The sequence below is a fragment of the Phocoena phocoena genome, chromosome 7, assembly GCF_963924675.1.
Source record: "Phocoena phocoena chromosome 7, mPhoPho1.1, whole genome shotgun sequence".
In the NCBI taxonomy this organism is placed as follows: Eukaryota; Metazoa; Chordata; class Mammalia; order Artiodactyla; family Phocoenidae; genus Phocoena; species Phocoena phocoena.
Window position 1 is genome coordinate 60,897,170 of NC_089225.1, and position 16,540 is coordinate 60,913,709.

General features: G+C 37.6%; 1 protein-coding gene across 1 annotated transcript in view; it reads right to left on the reverse strand.

Annotated features, from left to right (window-relative positions):
• The window catches only part of CCDC141 (coiled-coil domain containing 141), a 209,784-nt gene that overhangs the window by 17,782 nt on the left and 175,462 nt on the right, over nucleotides 1-16,540 (reverse strand). The window contains exons 18-20 of the mRNA XM_065880955.1: nucleotides 12,503-12,643; nucleotides 11,593-11,781; nucleotides 2,816-2,999 (exon numbers count right to left, since the gene is read on the reverse strand). Coding sequence (XP_065737027.1) covers nucleotides 2,816-2,999; nucleotides 11,593-11,781; nucleotides 12,503-12,643 — 514 coding nt within the window. The remainder of the gene's footprint in view (nucleotides 1-2,815; nucleotides 3,000-11,592; nucleotides 11,782-12,502; nucleotides 12,644-16,540) is intronic.

Sequence of the window (16,540 nt, forward strand, 5' to 3'; positions counted from 1 at the left end):
AGGGCTGGTAAATAGTAAGTGCTTACTAAATACTTGCTGAACAGATAAATAAATAAAGGCATTACTGGAAAAACCAAGTATTCTAGAAAAATGGTTACATTTGCTGTGCCATGTCCCTCTTATATAACCTAAATAATGTTTCTATATTAATATTCTTAAAGCTCCATTCTAACCAGTTTTCTCCTTTTCAGAACATTCAGTGGTTCTTCACTACCTAGAAAAGTATACATTCAAGGCCCTCCATAATATGGTTTTAACCTGCCTCTCTCAAAGGTATGTCACCCTAATTCTCTCACATATTTAATCTCTGGACAAACTGAACCAGCAACTTTTCTCTCAAAACCCCCATAGCCACTGAGTATTCTTTTCTGTACTGGGAATGCCCTCACCATAACCCCATCTCTGCTTGACAAATCCTACCCACTCTCCAAGGTCTACCTGAAATGCCAACGTCTTTGTAAAAATGTTCTTAGTCTTTCCCAACTGGATTTTACCTCTTCCTATTGGGATAATGATACAAATATCTATCACGTAGTGAGTGCTTATTATTTGCCTGTGGCTAGGCATTTTATATGCATTAGCTAACATAATCCTTCTCTGGTAGGTTCTACTGCATTTTCCAAATGAGGAATGCAGGCTCAACAGAGCCTTTTCAGGTGACCCAGACAATAATTGGAGGAGAAGGGATTTAAACTTGGACTACTGGAATCCACAGTTCAGACCAAACTAGAATTATACATTGTTATGGGCTGAATTGTGTCCCTCTCAAAATTAATATGTTGAAGACTCAACCCCCAGTATCTCAGAATATAACCATATTTGGAGATGAGGTCTTTAAAGAGTGATAAAGTTAAAAAGAGGCCATTAGGGTAGGGTCCCAATCCAACATGACTGGTGTCCTTATAAGAAGGAGAGACACCAGCAAACCAGGGGTGCTTGTGCACAGAGGGATGCCCATATGAAGAGGCAGCAAGAGAAGAGAAGCCTCAGTAGAAACCAACTCTGTGAGCACCTTAATCTTGGACCTCTAGCTTCCAGAATTGTGAGGAAATAAATTTTTGTTGTTGAAGCCACCCAGTCTGTGGTATTTTGTTATGGCAGCCCTAGAAAACTAATACACTCATTTTGTACCTTTCTCACTGCATTTACCATATTGTGATTTCTAGGTACAGACTGTGGATTCTTAAATGATGGAACTAGGTCTTATATGTCTTTATATCAAGCACAGCTCTGAGTACATAATAGGTACTCAAATTTTTTTTGAGATAAATTTATTTGCATTAAAATTCTGGGTTCAATAATGCTATAAGAATTGATATACTATTTCTAAATTATCTTACCTGATGCAAATTCTAAAAAATGCATAACTTCCATACTGAACAGATGAAGACTCATGCCATTCATTTATTCATTCAGTGATTCATTTATTCAGCAAATATTTGTTAAGCATTTAGTATATACCATAATGCAGTGAACTCCCTTTTCTCAAGGAGCTTACACTCTAGTAAGGAGAGCCAGACAACAGACAACCATACAATATGTCAGTTGGTGATAAGGCCTTAGAATACAAACAAAGCAGGATGTGGGATCTTGCATGATGGGAGGGTAATGTAACTTTTATGGTGTCATGTGAGTACTTCCCGTGTGCTGAAGTTGAGTGGCACTGAAACATAGTGATTAAATATACTTCCCTTACCCTCAAGGAGCTTATGGTCAGTTGAGAAGACAGACAAATGGAAAGGTAATTATGCTACAGTGTGAAGAATACAATAACAGAGGAAAACATAAACCATCTTATAGAAGCAGAGCGCCTCCAGAATTTTTTAGTACACTTATACGGTAACTATAGTAGGAATGAAACATCACATTAGTTTTCTTTAATTTTTCAATCTATATTTTATTGTTCTTATGTTTCTACCCTTTTCTCTGGAAAATCATTAATAATTCATTCTCAGTAATTTGATGTTAGGGAGTACAGTATATATTGTTCCACAAAATTTTTATGCCTATCCATGGATAGTGCTTCCTGTAATAAGAGAAAATGTCCACCTGACAGCAGCTGTGGACAGCCAAATGAAGCACCTGTTGCTACCTTCCTTTGGGGCTAGATTTGCCCTGTCACTAGGAATTACTCTTGGCCTTGTAGTTAACAATGTCAGGGAATTCATGAAAGTTATTCCTTTGTACCCTCAAGGACTGTCAACCCCCAGGGGCCTTTTAAATGGGGGCTTCCCTCAGATAGAAAGACTTCTCAGACTGACAAAGTCATGGATAAGAGGAAAGCACAACCAGTGAGATGGTCGTTTGGGTTCTCCCATTTATTCCACAAGTGAGAGGAAGACAAGGGAAAATCTTCCAGCTCTTTCTCATATCCACAAACCATAACCCTCATAGAAGTGAGAGGGCTGTAGACCTCAGTCTTAGCTTTCTACCTACTTTAAGTATAATATTATGGGAGTTTTGTATTTTTTTGAGGAATCACCCTAGTGGAAATTAGATTTTTTTGTCTACATAAGCTGAGTATTTTTCTGGTTTTATTACCCTGAAGATGAACAACAAGAATGGGGGAGAAAGCAGAATTTAGAAGGAGGGTTTACAAATGGTCATTAAAAATCCACAGGCTTCATCTCCTACAGCCAGGAGCTCCTTCCTCTATTCACTACAGTTCACTTTTGCTCTTATCTTTAAACTTTTCCTTGAATAGGTTGGGGTAGTGAGGACCCTGAGGGCTTGCCATGCTCTGCTTCCTGCTGGATTAGGTTCACTAGAGATGTGTTCAATAGTGAATCAGTGGATATCTTAAAAGAGACCTCACCATACAAGCGCCGAGCCAGGTCATTGATTTCCTGAATCCTTTCTTCTTGCTGAGGCACTGAGGGTTTGATAAACTTTTTGAACTGCTGAAGGAGAATCTCCACAGCTTCCTTGGTCTTGCACTCTGTGGAATATTTTCTAACTCTTACAACTGTGGCACTTGCGTCTTCATACCAAAAGTGACACTAAATTAAAATGGGACAAAGCATAGATTAAAGAGACACAATCCTTCCAAAGTTCTTCATTTTGATCACTGAAATATCAAATTTCAATTTCCTCAAACTTTATATTCACATTAGTGTGAACTCTTTAAGTCCTAAGAAGGAAAACATCACAACATGATCATATACTTTTGCACTTGGAAATTAGAGTCAGGTAAGAAAGTAGAAGTATGGAAATCACTCTGATTTTCCTGCCTTCTTAGGTTTGCCTGAAGCATAATTCCTAAGAGGAACGTTGCAGACTTACTAGAACAGGCAGTCTAAAAAAGCATGTGGGAGGAGCTTCAAGATGGCGGAAGAGTAAGACGTGGAGATCACCTTACTCCCCACAAATACATCAGAAATACATCTACATGTGGAACAACTCCTACAGAACACCTACTGAATGCTGGCAGAAGACCTCAGACCTCCCAAAAGGCAAGAAACACCCCACGTACCTGGGTATGGCAAAAGAAAAAAGAATAAACAGAGGCAAAAGAATAGGGACGGGACCTGCACCAGTGGGAGGGAGCTGTAAAGGAGGAAAAGTTTCGACACACTAGGAAGCCCCTTCACTGGCGGGGACGTGGGTGGCAGCACGGGGCGGGAAGCTTCGGGGCAACGGAGGAGAGCGCAGCAACAGGGGTGCAGAGGGCAAAGCGGAGAGATACTCGCACAGAGGATCAGGGCTGACCGGCACTCACCAGCCCGAGAGACTTGTCTGCTCACCTGCCAGGGCAGTTGGGGGCTGGGAGCTGAGGCTCGGGCTTCAGAGGGTCGGATCCAGGGAGAGGACTGGGGTTGGCAGCGTGAACACAGCCTGAAGGGGTTAGTGCGCCACGGAGGGCTGGGAGGGGGTCCGGGGAAGTCTGGACCTGCCGAAGAGGCAAGAGACTTTTTCTTCCCTCTTTGTTTCCTGGTGCGCAAGGAAAGGGGATTAAGAATGCTGCTTAAAGGAGCTCCAGAGACGGGCGCGAGCCGCGGCTATCAGCGTGGACCCCAGAGATGGGCATGGGACGCTAGGGCTGTTGCTGCAGCCACCAAGAAGCCTGTGTGCAAGCACAGGTCACTATCCACACCACCCCTCTGGGAGCCTGTGCAGCCCGCCACTGCCAGGGTCCCGTGATACAGAGACAACTTCCCCGGGAGAACGCACGGCGCGCCTCAGGCTGGTGCAACGTCATAACCGGCCTCTGTTGCCGCAGGCTCGCCCGGCAGTCCGTACCCCTTCCTGCCCCTGGCCTGAGTGAGCCAGAGCTCCCGAATCAGCGGCTCCTTTAACCCCGTCTTGTCTGAGTGGAGAACAGACGCCCTCAGGCAACCTACATGCAGAGGCGGGGCCAAATCCAAAGCTGAAACCCGGGAGCTGTGCAAACAAAGAAGAGAAAGGGAAATTTCTCCCAGCAGCCTCAGGAGCAGCGGATTAAATCGCCACAATCAACTAGATGTACCCTGCGTCCGTGGAATACCTGAATAGACAACGAATCATCCCAAATTGAGGAGGTGGACTTTGGGAGCAACGATATATATATATATATATATATGGTTTTTTTTTTCCCTTTTTCTCTTTTTGTGAGTGTGTATGCTTCTGTGTGTGATTTTGTCTGTATAGCTTTGCTTTTACCATTTGTCCTAGGGTTCTGTCTGTCCGTTTTTTTTGTTTTAGTATACTTTTTAGCACTTGTTATCAATGGTGGATTTGTTTCTTGGTTTGGTTGCTCTCTTCTTTCTTTCTTTTCTTTTTTTATTAGTTAAAAAAATTTTTTTTAATAATTTTTTATTTTAATAACTTTAAAATTTTATTTTATCTTCTTTTGTTCTTTCTTTTCTTTCTCCCTTTTATTCTGAGCCATGTGGATGACAGGCTCTTGGTGCCCCAGCCACGCATCAGGGCTGTGCCTCTGAGGTGGGAGAGCCAAGTTCAGGACACTGGTCCACAAGAGACCTCCCAGCTCCATGTAATGTCAAACGGCGAAAATCTCCCAAGATCTCCATCTCAATGCCAATACCCGGCTCCACTCAATGACCAGCAAGCTCCAGAACAGGATACCCTATGCCAAACAACTAGCAAGACAGGAACACAACCCCACGCATTAGCAGAGAGGCTGCCTAAAACCATAATAAGTCCACAGACACCACAAAACACACCACCAGATGTGGACCTGCTCACCAGAAAGACAAGATCCAGCCTCATCCACCAGAACACAGGCACTAGTCCCCTCCACCAGGAAGCCTACACAACCCACTGAACCAACCTTAGCCACTGGGGGCAGACACCAAAAACAACGGGAACTAGGAACTTGCAGCCTGTGAAAAGGACACCCCAAACACAGTAAGTTAAGCAAAATGAGAAGACAGAGAAACACAGCAGATGAAGGAGCAAGATAAAAACCCACCAGACCTAACAAATGAAGAGGAAACAGGCAGTCCACCTGAAAAAGAATTCAGAATAATGATAGTAAAAATGATCCAAAATCTTGGAAATAGAATGGAGAAAATACAAGAAACATTTAACAAGGACCTAGAAGAACTAAAGAGCAAACAACCAGTGATGAACAACAAAATAAATGAAATTAAAAATTCTCTAGAAGGGATCAGTAGCAGAATAACTGAGGCAGAAGAACAGATAAGTGACTTCGGAGATAAAATAGTGGAAATAACTACCACAGAGCAGAATAAAGAAAATAGAATGAAAAGAATTGAGGACGGTCTCAGAGACATCTGGGACAACATTAAACACACCAACATTCAAGTTATAGGGGTCCCAGAAGAAGAAGAGAAAAAGAAAGGGACTGAGAAAATATTTGAAGAGATTATAGTTGAAAACTTCCCTAATATGGGAAAGGAAATAGTTAATCAAGTCCAGGAAGTGCAGAGAGTCCCATACAGGATAAATCCAAGGAGAAACACACCAAGACACATATTAATCAAAGTATCAAAAATTAAATACAAAGAAAAAATATTGAAAGCAGCAAGGGAAAAACAACAAATAACATACAAGGGAATCCCCATAAGGTTAGCAGCTGACCTTTCAGCAGAAACTCTGCAAGCCAGAAGGGAGTGGCAGGACATATTTAAAGTGATGAAGGGGAAAAACCTACAACCAAGATTACTCTACCCAGCAAGGATCTCATTCAGATTTGACAGAGAAATTGAAACCTTTACAAACAAGCAAAAGCTAAGAGAATTCAGCACCACCAAACCAGCTTTACAACAAATGCTACAGGAAACTCTCTAGGCAGGAAACACAAGAGAAGGAAAACACCTACAATAACAAATCCAACACAATTAAGAAAATAGTAATAGGAACATACATATCTATAATTACCTTAAATGGAAATGGAGTAAATGCTCCAACCAAAAGACATAGAGTGGCTGAATGGATACAAAAACAAGACCCATCTATATGCTGTCTACAAGAGACCAACTTCAGACCTAGGGACACATACAGACTGAAAGTGAGGGGATGGAAAATGATATTCCATGTATATGGAAATCAAAAGAAAGCTGGAGTAGCAAGTATCACATCAAACAAAATAAACTTTATAATAAAGGCTATTACAAGAGACAAAGAAGGACACTACATAGTGATCAAGGGATCAATCCAAGAAGAAGATATAACAACTGTAAATATTTATGCACCCAACATAGGAGCCCCTCAACACATAAGGCAAATACTAAAAGCCATAAAAGGGGGAATTGACAGGAACACAATCATAGTAGGGGACTTTAACATCCCAGTTTCACCAATGGACAATCATCCAAAATGAAAATAAATAAGGAAACACAAGCTTTAAATGATACATTAAACAAGATAGACTTACTTGATATTTATAGGACATTCCATCCAAAAACAGCAGAATACACATTCTTCTCAAGTGCTCATGGAACATTCTCCAGGATCATATCTTGGGTCACAAAGCAACCCTTGGTAAATTTAAGAAAATTGAAATCGTATCAAGTATCTTTTCTGACCACAATGCTATGAAACTAGATATCAATTACAGGAAAAGATCTGTAAAAAATACCAACACATGGAGGCTAAACAATACATTACTTAATAACCAAGAGATCACTGAAGAAATCAAAGAGGAAATCAAAAAATACCTAGGAACAAATGACAATGAAAACACGACGACCCAAAACCTATGGGATGCAGCAAAAGCAGTTCTAAGAAGGAATTTTATAGCAATACAATCCTACCTGAAGAAACAAGAAACATCTCAATTAAACAACCTAACTTTACACCTAAAGCAATTAGAGAAAGAAGAATAAAAAAACCCCAAAGTTAGCAGAAGGAAAGGAATCATAAAGATCAGATCAGAAATAAATGAAAAAAATGAAGGAAACTATAGCAAAGATCAATTAAACTAAAAGCTGGTTCTTTGAGAAGATAAAAAAAATGGATAAACCATTAGCCAGACTCATCAAGAAAAAAAGGGAGAAGACTCAAATAAATAGAAATGAAAAAGGAGAAGTAACAACTGACACTGCAGAAATACAAAGGAGAAGTAACAACTGACACAGCAGAAATACAAAGGATCATGAGAGATTACTACAAGCAACTATATGGCAATAAAATGGACAACCTGGAAGAAATGGACAAATTCTTAAAAATGCACATCTTGTGAGACTGAACCAGGAAGAAATAGAAAATATGAACAGACCATTGACAAGCACTGAAATCGAAACTGTGATTAAAAATCTTCCAACAAACAAAAGCCCAGGACAAGATGGCTTCACAGGCGAATTCTATCAAACATATAGAGAAGAGCTAACACCTATCCTCTCAAACGCTTCCAAAATATGGCAGAGAGAGGAACATACCCAAACTCATTCTACGAGGCCACCATCACCCTGATACCAAAACCAGACAAGGTGTCACAAAGAAAGAAAACTACAGGCCAATATCACTGATGAACACAGATGGAAAAATTCTCAACAAAATACTAGCAAACAGAATCCAACAGCATTTTAAAAGGATCATACACCATGATGAAGTGGGGTTTATCACAGGAATGCAAGGATTCTTCAATATATGCAAATCAATCAACACGATACACCATATTAACAAATTGAAGGATAAAAGCCATATGATCATCTCAATAGATGCAGAGAAAGCTATCAACAAAATTCAACACCATTTATGATAAAAACCCTCCAGAAAGTAGGCATAGAGGGAACTTACCTCAACATAATAAAGGCCATATATGATAAACCCACAGCCAACATCATCCTCAATGGTGAAAAAGTGAAACCATTTCCACTAAGCTCAGGAGCAAGACAAGGTTGCCCACTCTCACTACTGTTATTCAACATAGTTATGGAAGTTTTAGCCACAGCAATCAGAGAAGAAAAAGAAATAAAAGGAATCCAAATTGGAAAAGAAGAAGTAAAACTGTCACTGTTTGCAGATGACATGATACTATACATAGAGAATCCTAAAGGTGCTACCAGAAAACTACTAGATCTAATCAATGAATTTGGTAAAGTAACAGTATACAAAATTAATGCACAGAAATCTCTGGCATTCCTATACACTAATGATGAAAAATCTGAAAGAGAAATTAATAAAACACTCCCATTTACCATTGCAACAAAAAGAATAAAATATCTAGAAATAAACCTACCTAAGGAGACAAAAGACCTGTATGCAGAAAATTATAAGACACTGATGAAAGAAATTAAAGGTGATACAAGTAGATGGAGAGATATAGCATGTGCTTGGATTGGAAGAATCAACATTGTGAAAATGACTCTACTACCCAAAGAAATCTACAGATTCAATGCAATCCCGATCAAACTACCACTGGCATTTTTCACAGAACTAGAACAAAAAATTTCACAATTTGTATGGAAACACAATAGCCAAAGCAATCTTGAGAAGGAAAAACGGAGCTGGAGGAATCAGGCTCCCTGATTTCAGACTATACTACAAAGCTACATATGGTACTGGCACAGAAACAGAGATATAAATCAATGGGACAGGATAGAAAGCCCAGAGATAAACCCACGCACATATGGTCACCTTATGTTTGGTAGAGGAGGCAGTGGGTAAAAGATAGCCTCTTCAATAAGTGGTGCTGGGAAAACTGGACAGGTACATGTAAAAGAATGAAATTAGAACACTCCCTAACACCATACACAAAAATAAACTCAAAGTGGATTTGAGACCTAAATGTAAGACCAGACACTATAAAACTCTTAGAGGAAAACATAGGCAGAACACTCTATGGCGTAAATCACAGCAAGATCCTTTTTGACCCACCTCATAGAGAAATGGAAAGAAAAACAAAAATAAACAAATGGGACCTAATGAAACTTAAAAGCTTTTGCACAGCAAAGGAAATCATAAACAAGATGAAAAGACAACCCTCAGAATGGGAGAAAATATTTGCAAATGAAGCAACTGACAAAGGATTAATCTCCAAAATTTACAAGCAGCTCATGCAGCTCAATATCAAGAAAACAAACAACCCAATCCAAAAATGGGCAGAAGACCTAAATAGACATTTCTCCAAAGAAGCTATACAGATTGCCAACAAACACATGAAAGAATGCTCAACATCATTAATCATTAGAGAAATGCAAATCAAAACTACAATGAGATACCATCTCACACCGGTCAGAATGGCCATCATCAAAAATTCTGCAAACAGTAAATGCTGGAGAGGGTGTGGAGAAAGTTGGTGGGAAGTTGAGCACTGTTGGTGGGAATGTAAATTTATACAGCCACTATGGAGAACAGTATGGAGGTTCTTTAAAAAACTAAAATTAGAGCTACCATATGACCCAGCAATCCCACTACTGGACATATACCCTGAGAAAACTGTATTTCAAAAAGAGTCATGTACCACAATGTTCATTGCAGCTCTATTTACAATAGCCAGGTCATGGAAGCAATCTAAGTGTCCATAAACAGATGAATGGATAAAGAAGCTGTGGCACATATAGACAATGGAATATTACTCAGCCATAAAAAGAAATGAAATTGAGTTATTTGTAGTGAGGTGGATGGAACTAGAGTCTGTCATACAGAGTGAAGTAAGTCAGAAAGAGAAAAACAAATACCATATGCTAACACATATATATGGAATCTAAAAAAAAAAAAACTGGTTGTGAAGAACCTAGGGGCAAGATGGGAATAAAGACGCAGACGTACTAGAGAATGGACTTGATGGTATGGGGAGGGGAAGGGGTAAGCTGGGACAAAGTGAGAGAGTGGCATGGACATATATACACTACCAAGTGTGTGGTGGATGGCTGGTGGGAAGCAGCCGCGTGGCACGGTGAGATCAGCTTGGTGCTTTGTGACCACGTAGAGGGGTGGGATAGGGAGGGTGGGAGGGAGGGAGACGCAAGAGGGAAGAGGTACGGGGATATATGTATATGTATAACTGATTCACTTTGTTATAAAGCAGAAACTAACACACCATTGTAAAGCAATTATACTCCAATAAAGATGTTAAAAATAAATAAATAAAAAAATTAAAAGCATATGGCACTAAAAAGAATCCAAGTATCAGCTAAAGGGAAGAAAAAAGCTCAAACACACAAAATCCAGCCTATGTAATTGAAATCATTTACAATACATGGATAAATTATTGCCCAAATAACACTCTAATAAATAAATTCTCTTTTAAGAATAAGATTTAGTGTATAGATTGAGGAAATATCATTTGAAGAATAGCATTTGACCTTTTCTTGATAGAAGATAGTCATATTTTCAAAGCACAGTGGAGAATTGAGAGTTTCTCACTGAAAATAAATAACTGTGACGGAAGAAGTGTCTGACCAAGGCTAGAAACACTTATGCTGAGTGAGAAATAGAAACACATGACTCTGTTAGGAGCTGGCTTTAAATAAGTGCCACAGAAGTACAGCGAACCTATACAACAGATATAGAAAAATGATCATTTCAATCCTCCTTAATGTGGTGTTATATCTAAAAGCTCTATTGCGTTAGTGGGAGAGACATTTTGTATCTCAGAATAATGGATTACAAAGAACGCTCAATAACTTCAAGTATAGAGCTTCTTCACTATGAAGTATGCCAATAATAACTAACTTGCTACATTTCATGTAACCTGTGTATACTTTGCCATTTATCCTCTTGACAAAAATGAAATAATATCAATAACAATTTTTGTACCTGAAAAATCCAAGTATCACCTTTCTCTCTAAACATTTTCAAATTCTGCGAAATAAATGTCATTTTTGAGTGTTTTAGCAGATATCCAGCAGTGAACATAATTCCATAATGGTTAAACGTATCTTGAGTTGATGTGGTTATGGAGAAATGAGAAAGTCTCATATGTTGCTGGTAAAAAGAGTAAATTAGTAAAACCTTTCCAAAGAGCAACTGGACAACACAATCAAAACCTTGTAACATGCATGATCCCCTTTGATCCAGCAATTCTGCTTTAGGAAATTATCCTAAGGATATAATCATAAAAAGAGGCATGATGCATGAAATTAATGACAATAATAGCAATAATGCAGCATTGTTTTAAAGCAGCTGACTTATTTTTAAAAACAACATTACAACACAGATAACATTACAACAAGAAGAGGATACCTCTTCTATCAATTCCTGGAGATGCTCAGTCAGGTCCAAATTCTTCCTGTAATCTGTCACAACTTTGTCAAACTCATCCACATATTTCTGCAAATCCCTCATGGCTTCCAAAAGGACATTCACTTTATTATTTGGATAATTTAAGAAAAAAGTCTTATTCTCAACTTTTCCCATTTTCCTTTTCAAAGCCTGTGCAAAAAAAATATATTTAAGGACATTCAATTTTTATTTATGAGGCTAGTTAGTGATTAAATATTGAGGGAAAAACTTTTGTAGCTTCCTCCATTTAATATGTTAAAATCATAATTATTAAAACGCATTTTGGAAAGAATAGGTTTTCTTTCAGATAGTTTATTGATTCAGCAGCAAACATAGAGAAAATTTACTACATATCAGGATCTATACCATAGTTTGAGAATGCTACTAATGATTTTTAAAAAGACAGTGATCATAAAATCAAATATTTTATTGTCCTCAGTTAGCTCACTGTCTCCCGAGAAAGGCACTCAAATAATCTAGCCAGTATAAGTGACAAGGGGCTGCAGGAACAGGGGAGGAAGGTCCTGACATAGGTGGGTACAAGGAAAGAAAGAGGGGTATACAAGAGGGGGATGTATGTGTGTGTGTGTGTGTGTGTGTGTGTGTGTGTGTGTGAGAGAGAGAGAGAGAGAGAGAGAGGAAGGGGAGAGGTTGGGTAGATTTGGCAGAAATCATATTGGAGCTGCTTCAAGAGATAAATCAATTAATTATGTATTTTACATGAAGTACCCAATTGTTATAAAAATTAAGGATGATCTTTTCAGTCCTAATGCTATAAAAAAGCCCAAGGGTTAGGCATCTAGAATTGAAATGCAAAATAATTTTGCAATAATTGTGGTAGCACGCACACACACACGTACTTTCTCATTACCTGTAATTTTTCAGCATACATATCTACTTGTTGAATTTGATATTTGAGAGCTTTTAGATTTCGAGCTTTTTCATTTTTCTTAGTGTAATTAAACTTCAAATTGTTGAATTTCTTTTTGATGTCTTTGAATGACTCTTTGAGCTGCAGTTCAATAAAAAGAAACAGGTGATTTCCTTAAAATGAGAACACTAATATTCACTTGAAATAAATCAAGATATCTACACTTCAAAATATTCATAACCTTCGAAATGTATCCAGAGTGATTTTCAGTAGAAGACAGGTCTGCTAAGTGAATATATAATGTGAATTTAAACATATCCCCCAAATATAGGTAATTATAAATTGTTCTTAGTATTTTTTGATTTGTAATTTATAATTAGGATTACAGTTACAGAACATCCTTTGACCTTCAAACAAGAAAGTTTTTAACATACAATAGATTTTAAGCAACTCTAATTTTCTTATTTGTATTTATTTATTTGACATCATTTTACAACTCATTCTGTTCTCTGTGTGCTAATATTTGTTCCATATTCCAATGCTCTTATAGCCATCATGAATAAATTTATTAAGCCTCCAAGGAGCTGTCCATGTTGCAGAGGTCAATGGAGTGTTGACATTTAGACCAAGGAGGACATTAGTGGGGTGGAAGAGGAGACCCAGTATGACAGTCAGTAGGAAAAGGACTGTATTTGTCCAAAACCAATTAAAAATTATTTTTCATGGGCAGTTTCCAGAAGAGATTTACTTCTTAGATATAAGCCATTAACTTCAGAGGTCCTTAAAAAATGGAATGTAAGGTGACAGTTGTTGCCTGTGGTGGCAATGCTAACTTGTATATAAACAGAGTGTATGGCTATACCCTGAAAACGGGGCATAGATGATGACTTTCTTAAGAACAAACAGTCCAACTTTACCAGTGAGCCAAAATTCTAAGCAGTCTAGTTCCATTAACAACAACGCTTTCTGTGCCCTTCTCCAGATTCAAGAAGGATAAACATATTGACAGGCAATTCACTCTATATTATCAGCAAAGAGAAGTACAGAGAAAATATAAACCGTCTCAGAGTATGTGGAAGCATTTAACAGCCAAGAATAAACAATGTCATGGTTGATGAATTTGAGCTATGACAAGAAAAGTCAGGAAGACATTAAAATTCTTTTCAGTTACAGCAAGTAAATTATTTGGGAGGGAATAAAGGCTGGGCACATGCTGGATTTTAAACTTATAATGCAGAAAAACATATTTGCCCCAGAAAATGCTTGCTTTCTCAAAATGCTTATTTTAAATTCTGCATATTATAAAAACAGAACCGTGACCTTATCTTTAACATTTTCTGAAGACAACAATCTATAAAGCCCTAGCCTATTTGCATACATGGAAATTATTATACTGATGCAATTTTTGCATTTGCCACAACTACACTTCATCAGTGTTGTTTATTTTATATGGTAAATGAAATAGGTGAGCATTAGCTTTAAATTATAAGCACAGAGACCATGTAAAATATTTAAATTGATAAATCAGTAATATTATAAAGGAGTGGAAAGAACTGTAACTTCAAAATTTGAAAATGATTTCTCTATTAGAACTCAGAAAAATATTTAAAAGATAATATTCAGTTGGTATATTTATGAAATAAACAATATTTAAATTTTTTGATATTTGTTGTTTTAATATGCATGTATTTGTTATTAGTGGGAAAGGACAAATGAAGTTGATTTTATGGGATTAAGATACGGACTTCCTCCTTAGTTAATCACATAAAACTTTGGCAGGAACTTTTTTCCCTTGAAGTCATAATCTGCAACAATAGGTGCAATAACTACCACATCTGAGGAAACCAGAGATTTTTGTATTAAAAAACATGTCCTCAATAGGGAGTTATTGTAATGAGTACAGAGTTTCTGTTTGGGATGGTGAAAAAGTTCTGGAAATGAATAGTGGTGATAGTAGTGCAACACTGTGAACATACATAATATCACTTAACTGTACTCTTAAAATGGTTAAGATAGTTAATTTTGTTATGTGTCTTTTACTACAGCTAAAAATACAATTTTTATTTTTAATAAAAATAAAGTAAAATAAAATGAAAGGAAAAAATACGTCCAGTCACTAACATGTATCCACTGGAAAATAAAATTTTATATTCTTTTTTCCCCCTTACTGTAACATGACATATATTATAAACTTCAGTCTAAAGAAAGGAAGAGGGGCTCTGTCATCAACCAGATAACCACTGGGTTACACCCGCTTGTTTAAGTGGGAAAAAATCAATATCTATTTGAAAACTATATGATAAATGAAGAAAGGCTGAGCCTTAACACTTTAATTCTAAGACATGACATTTAAAGTCTACTTTGGATTAAGAAATTTAAGACTGATAAATGATGAGTACAAATTTATTTCTGTTTGCCTCAGAATGTATGCACTTCCACTGACGATGATTTATAAAGCCAAAGATGTTCATGGTGATATGGGTATGTGAAATGGGATCAGTTTCTTTCTGACACATGAGCTCCTTTGACAAGTTGCTAGCACTTTTCTCTTTTGGTCCCACTGGAAATCTATTTTAAATCCTGTACCTTTCCCAGCTCAAATTGAGGACTACGCAGATACAAGTGGAAGGCAGCAAGCATGAACTACCTTCAGCAATCAGATTTTCAGAAAACACCCAGCCATGCCTAAGTTTCTTACCTGCATATTCCAATATGAAAACTTAACTTCCCATCTAATCTCCACATAACTTGTGATCATATTTTTAAGGGAACTGAGTGCCATGGTTGCTCGGCTGTGGTATCATTGTTCACGCAGCTGTTTCTAACTTTAGTTAGCTTGTCAACAATGGGGAATGGTGTAGATGGCCAAGACAACTGCTCAACTGGAGCACAGAAGCAGGAAAAAACACCCAAAGCTTGGGGCAAGAAAAAGTTTACCCTATTCGAAATCTTTAAATGTTGTTTTAATTCATACTGATAAAATTTCTGAAAGTCTTAAGATAATCAGGAGAAAGATATTTTTTCAAATGAACAGTGCAATTTCCCTATCTTTCCATATGTTCAGCTCCTACATGTTTGCTGTGAAAGAAGCAGACTAATTTAATACAACTATAATTAGAAAAAAAAAAACATTAAGACTTTAAAACTGCAGTTCTTTTGAAACTAGCATAATGAGCATCTTCACCAAATTTCCCAGGGAGCAGTAGGCCTCTCTCAGGGTTAGGCATAAACAAAAACTTCTTAGAGAAGAAGCAGAAGGGAACAAGATGGACAACAAGGAGGCTGGCTTGCTATTTTTAGTCTTGAGGAAGCTGGTTGAGGCAACTTTGACACAAGAATGTATTATCTGTGAGTCTGCTGCTGGCAAGGCCAATTTACGTGAGGGACATGAGACATTTTAAAACTAAGAAAATGTATTTAAAACAAGAGCTTTTCATTAGAACTATGGGGCACACAACTGTCCAGAAGCAAAAATACAAAACAAATAGTCCATTTCTCTTAATGTCCATTTCACGAGCTTAATTTCTTGCCCACCATTTTGCCTACTCCAGAGAAAAAAGCTTTCTGATTCTCATTTTCAGTAACAGAAAGAAGGCTGCAATGCTATCACTTCCCAGGGATGCCTGTATTTGAAATGAAGGGACCCAAAGACTCATAACTTAACCTGAATGATTTGCTACAATTATTAACAGTAGAATATTTAGGTTTAGTGCTGGAGAGATTTTGGGACAAGACTTTCTTGTTCTCCATCTGTTCAGCAACCACATGGATGTCTTCCTGTGCTTACCATCAGTCTTGTAGAAGCAGGAAATGGGGCCGCTTGAAAGGAGAAGACAATTGCTCCATTTTAAATTGCAGGTGGCAGCATATCTCAGTAATAGCTATTTTATCCACTCTGCAAGTTTTGTTTGTTCATAATATATTTACATTTTATTTTCTGGACATGATAACCACGATTTCAAACTTTAGCTTTCTATCTTCTTCAGTAAGAAGAGTCATTTAGCAGATGTTAAACACAAAACTTCTAACAGATTCTAA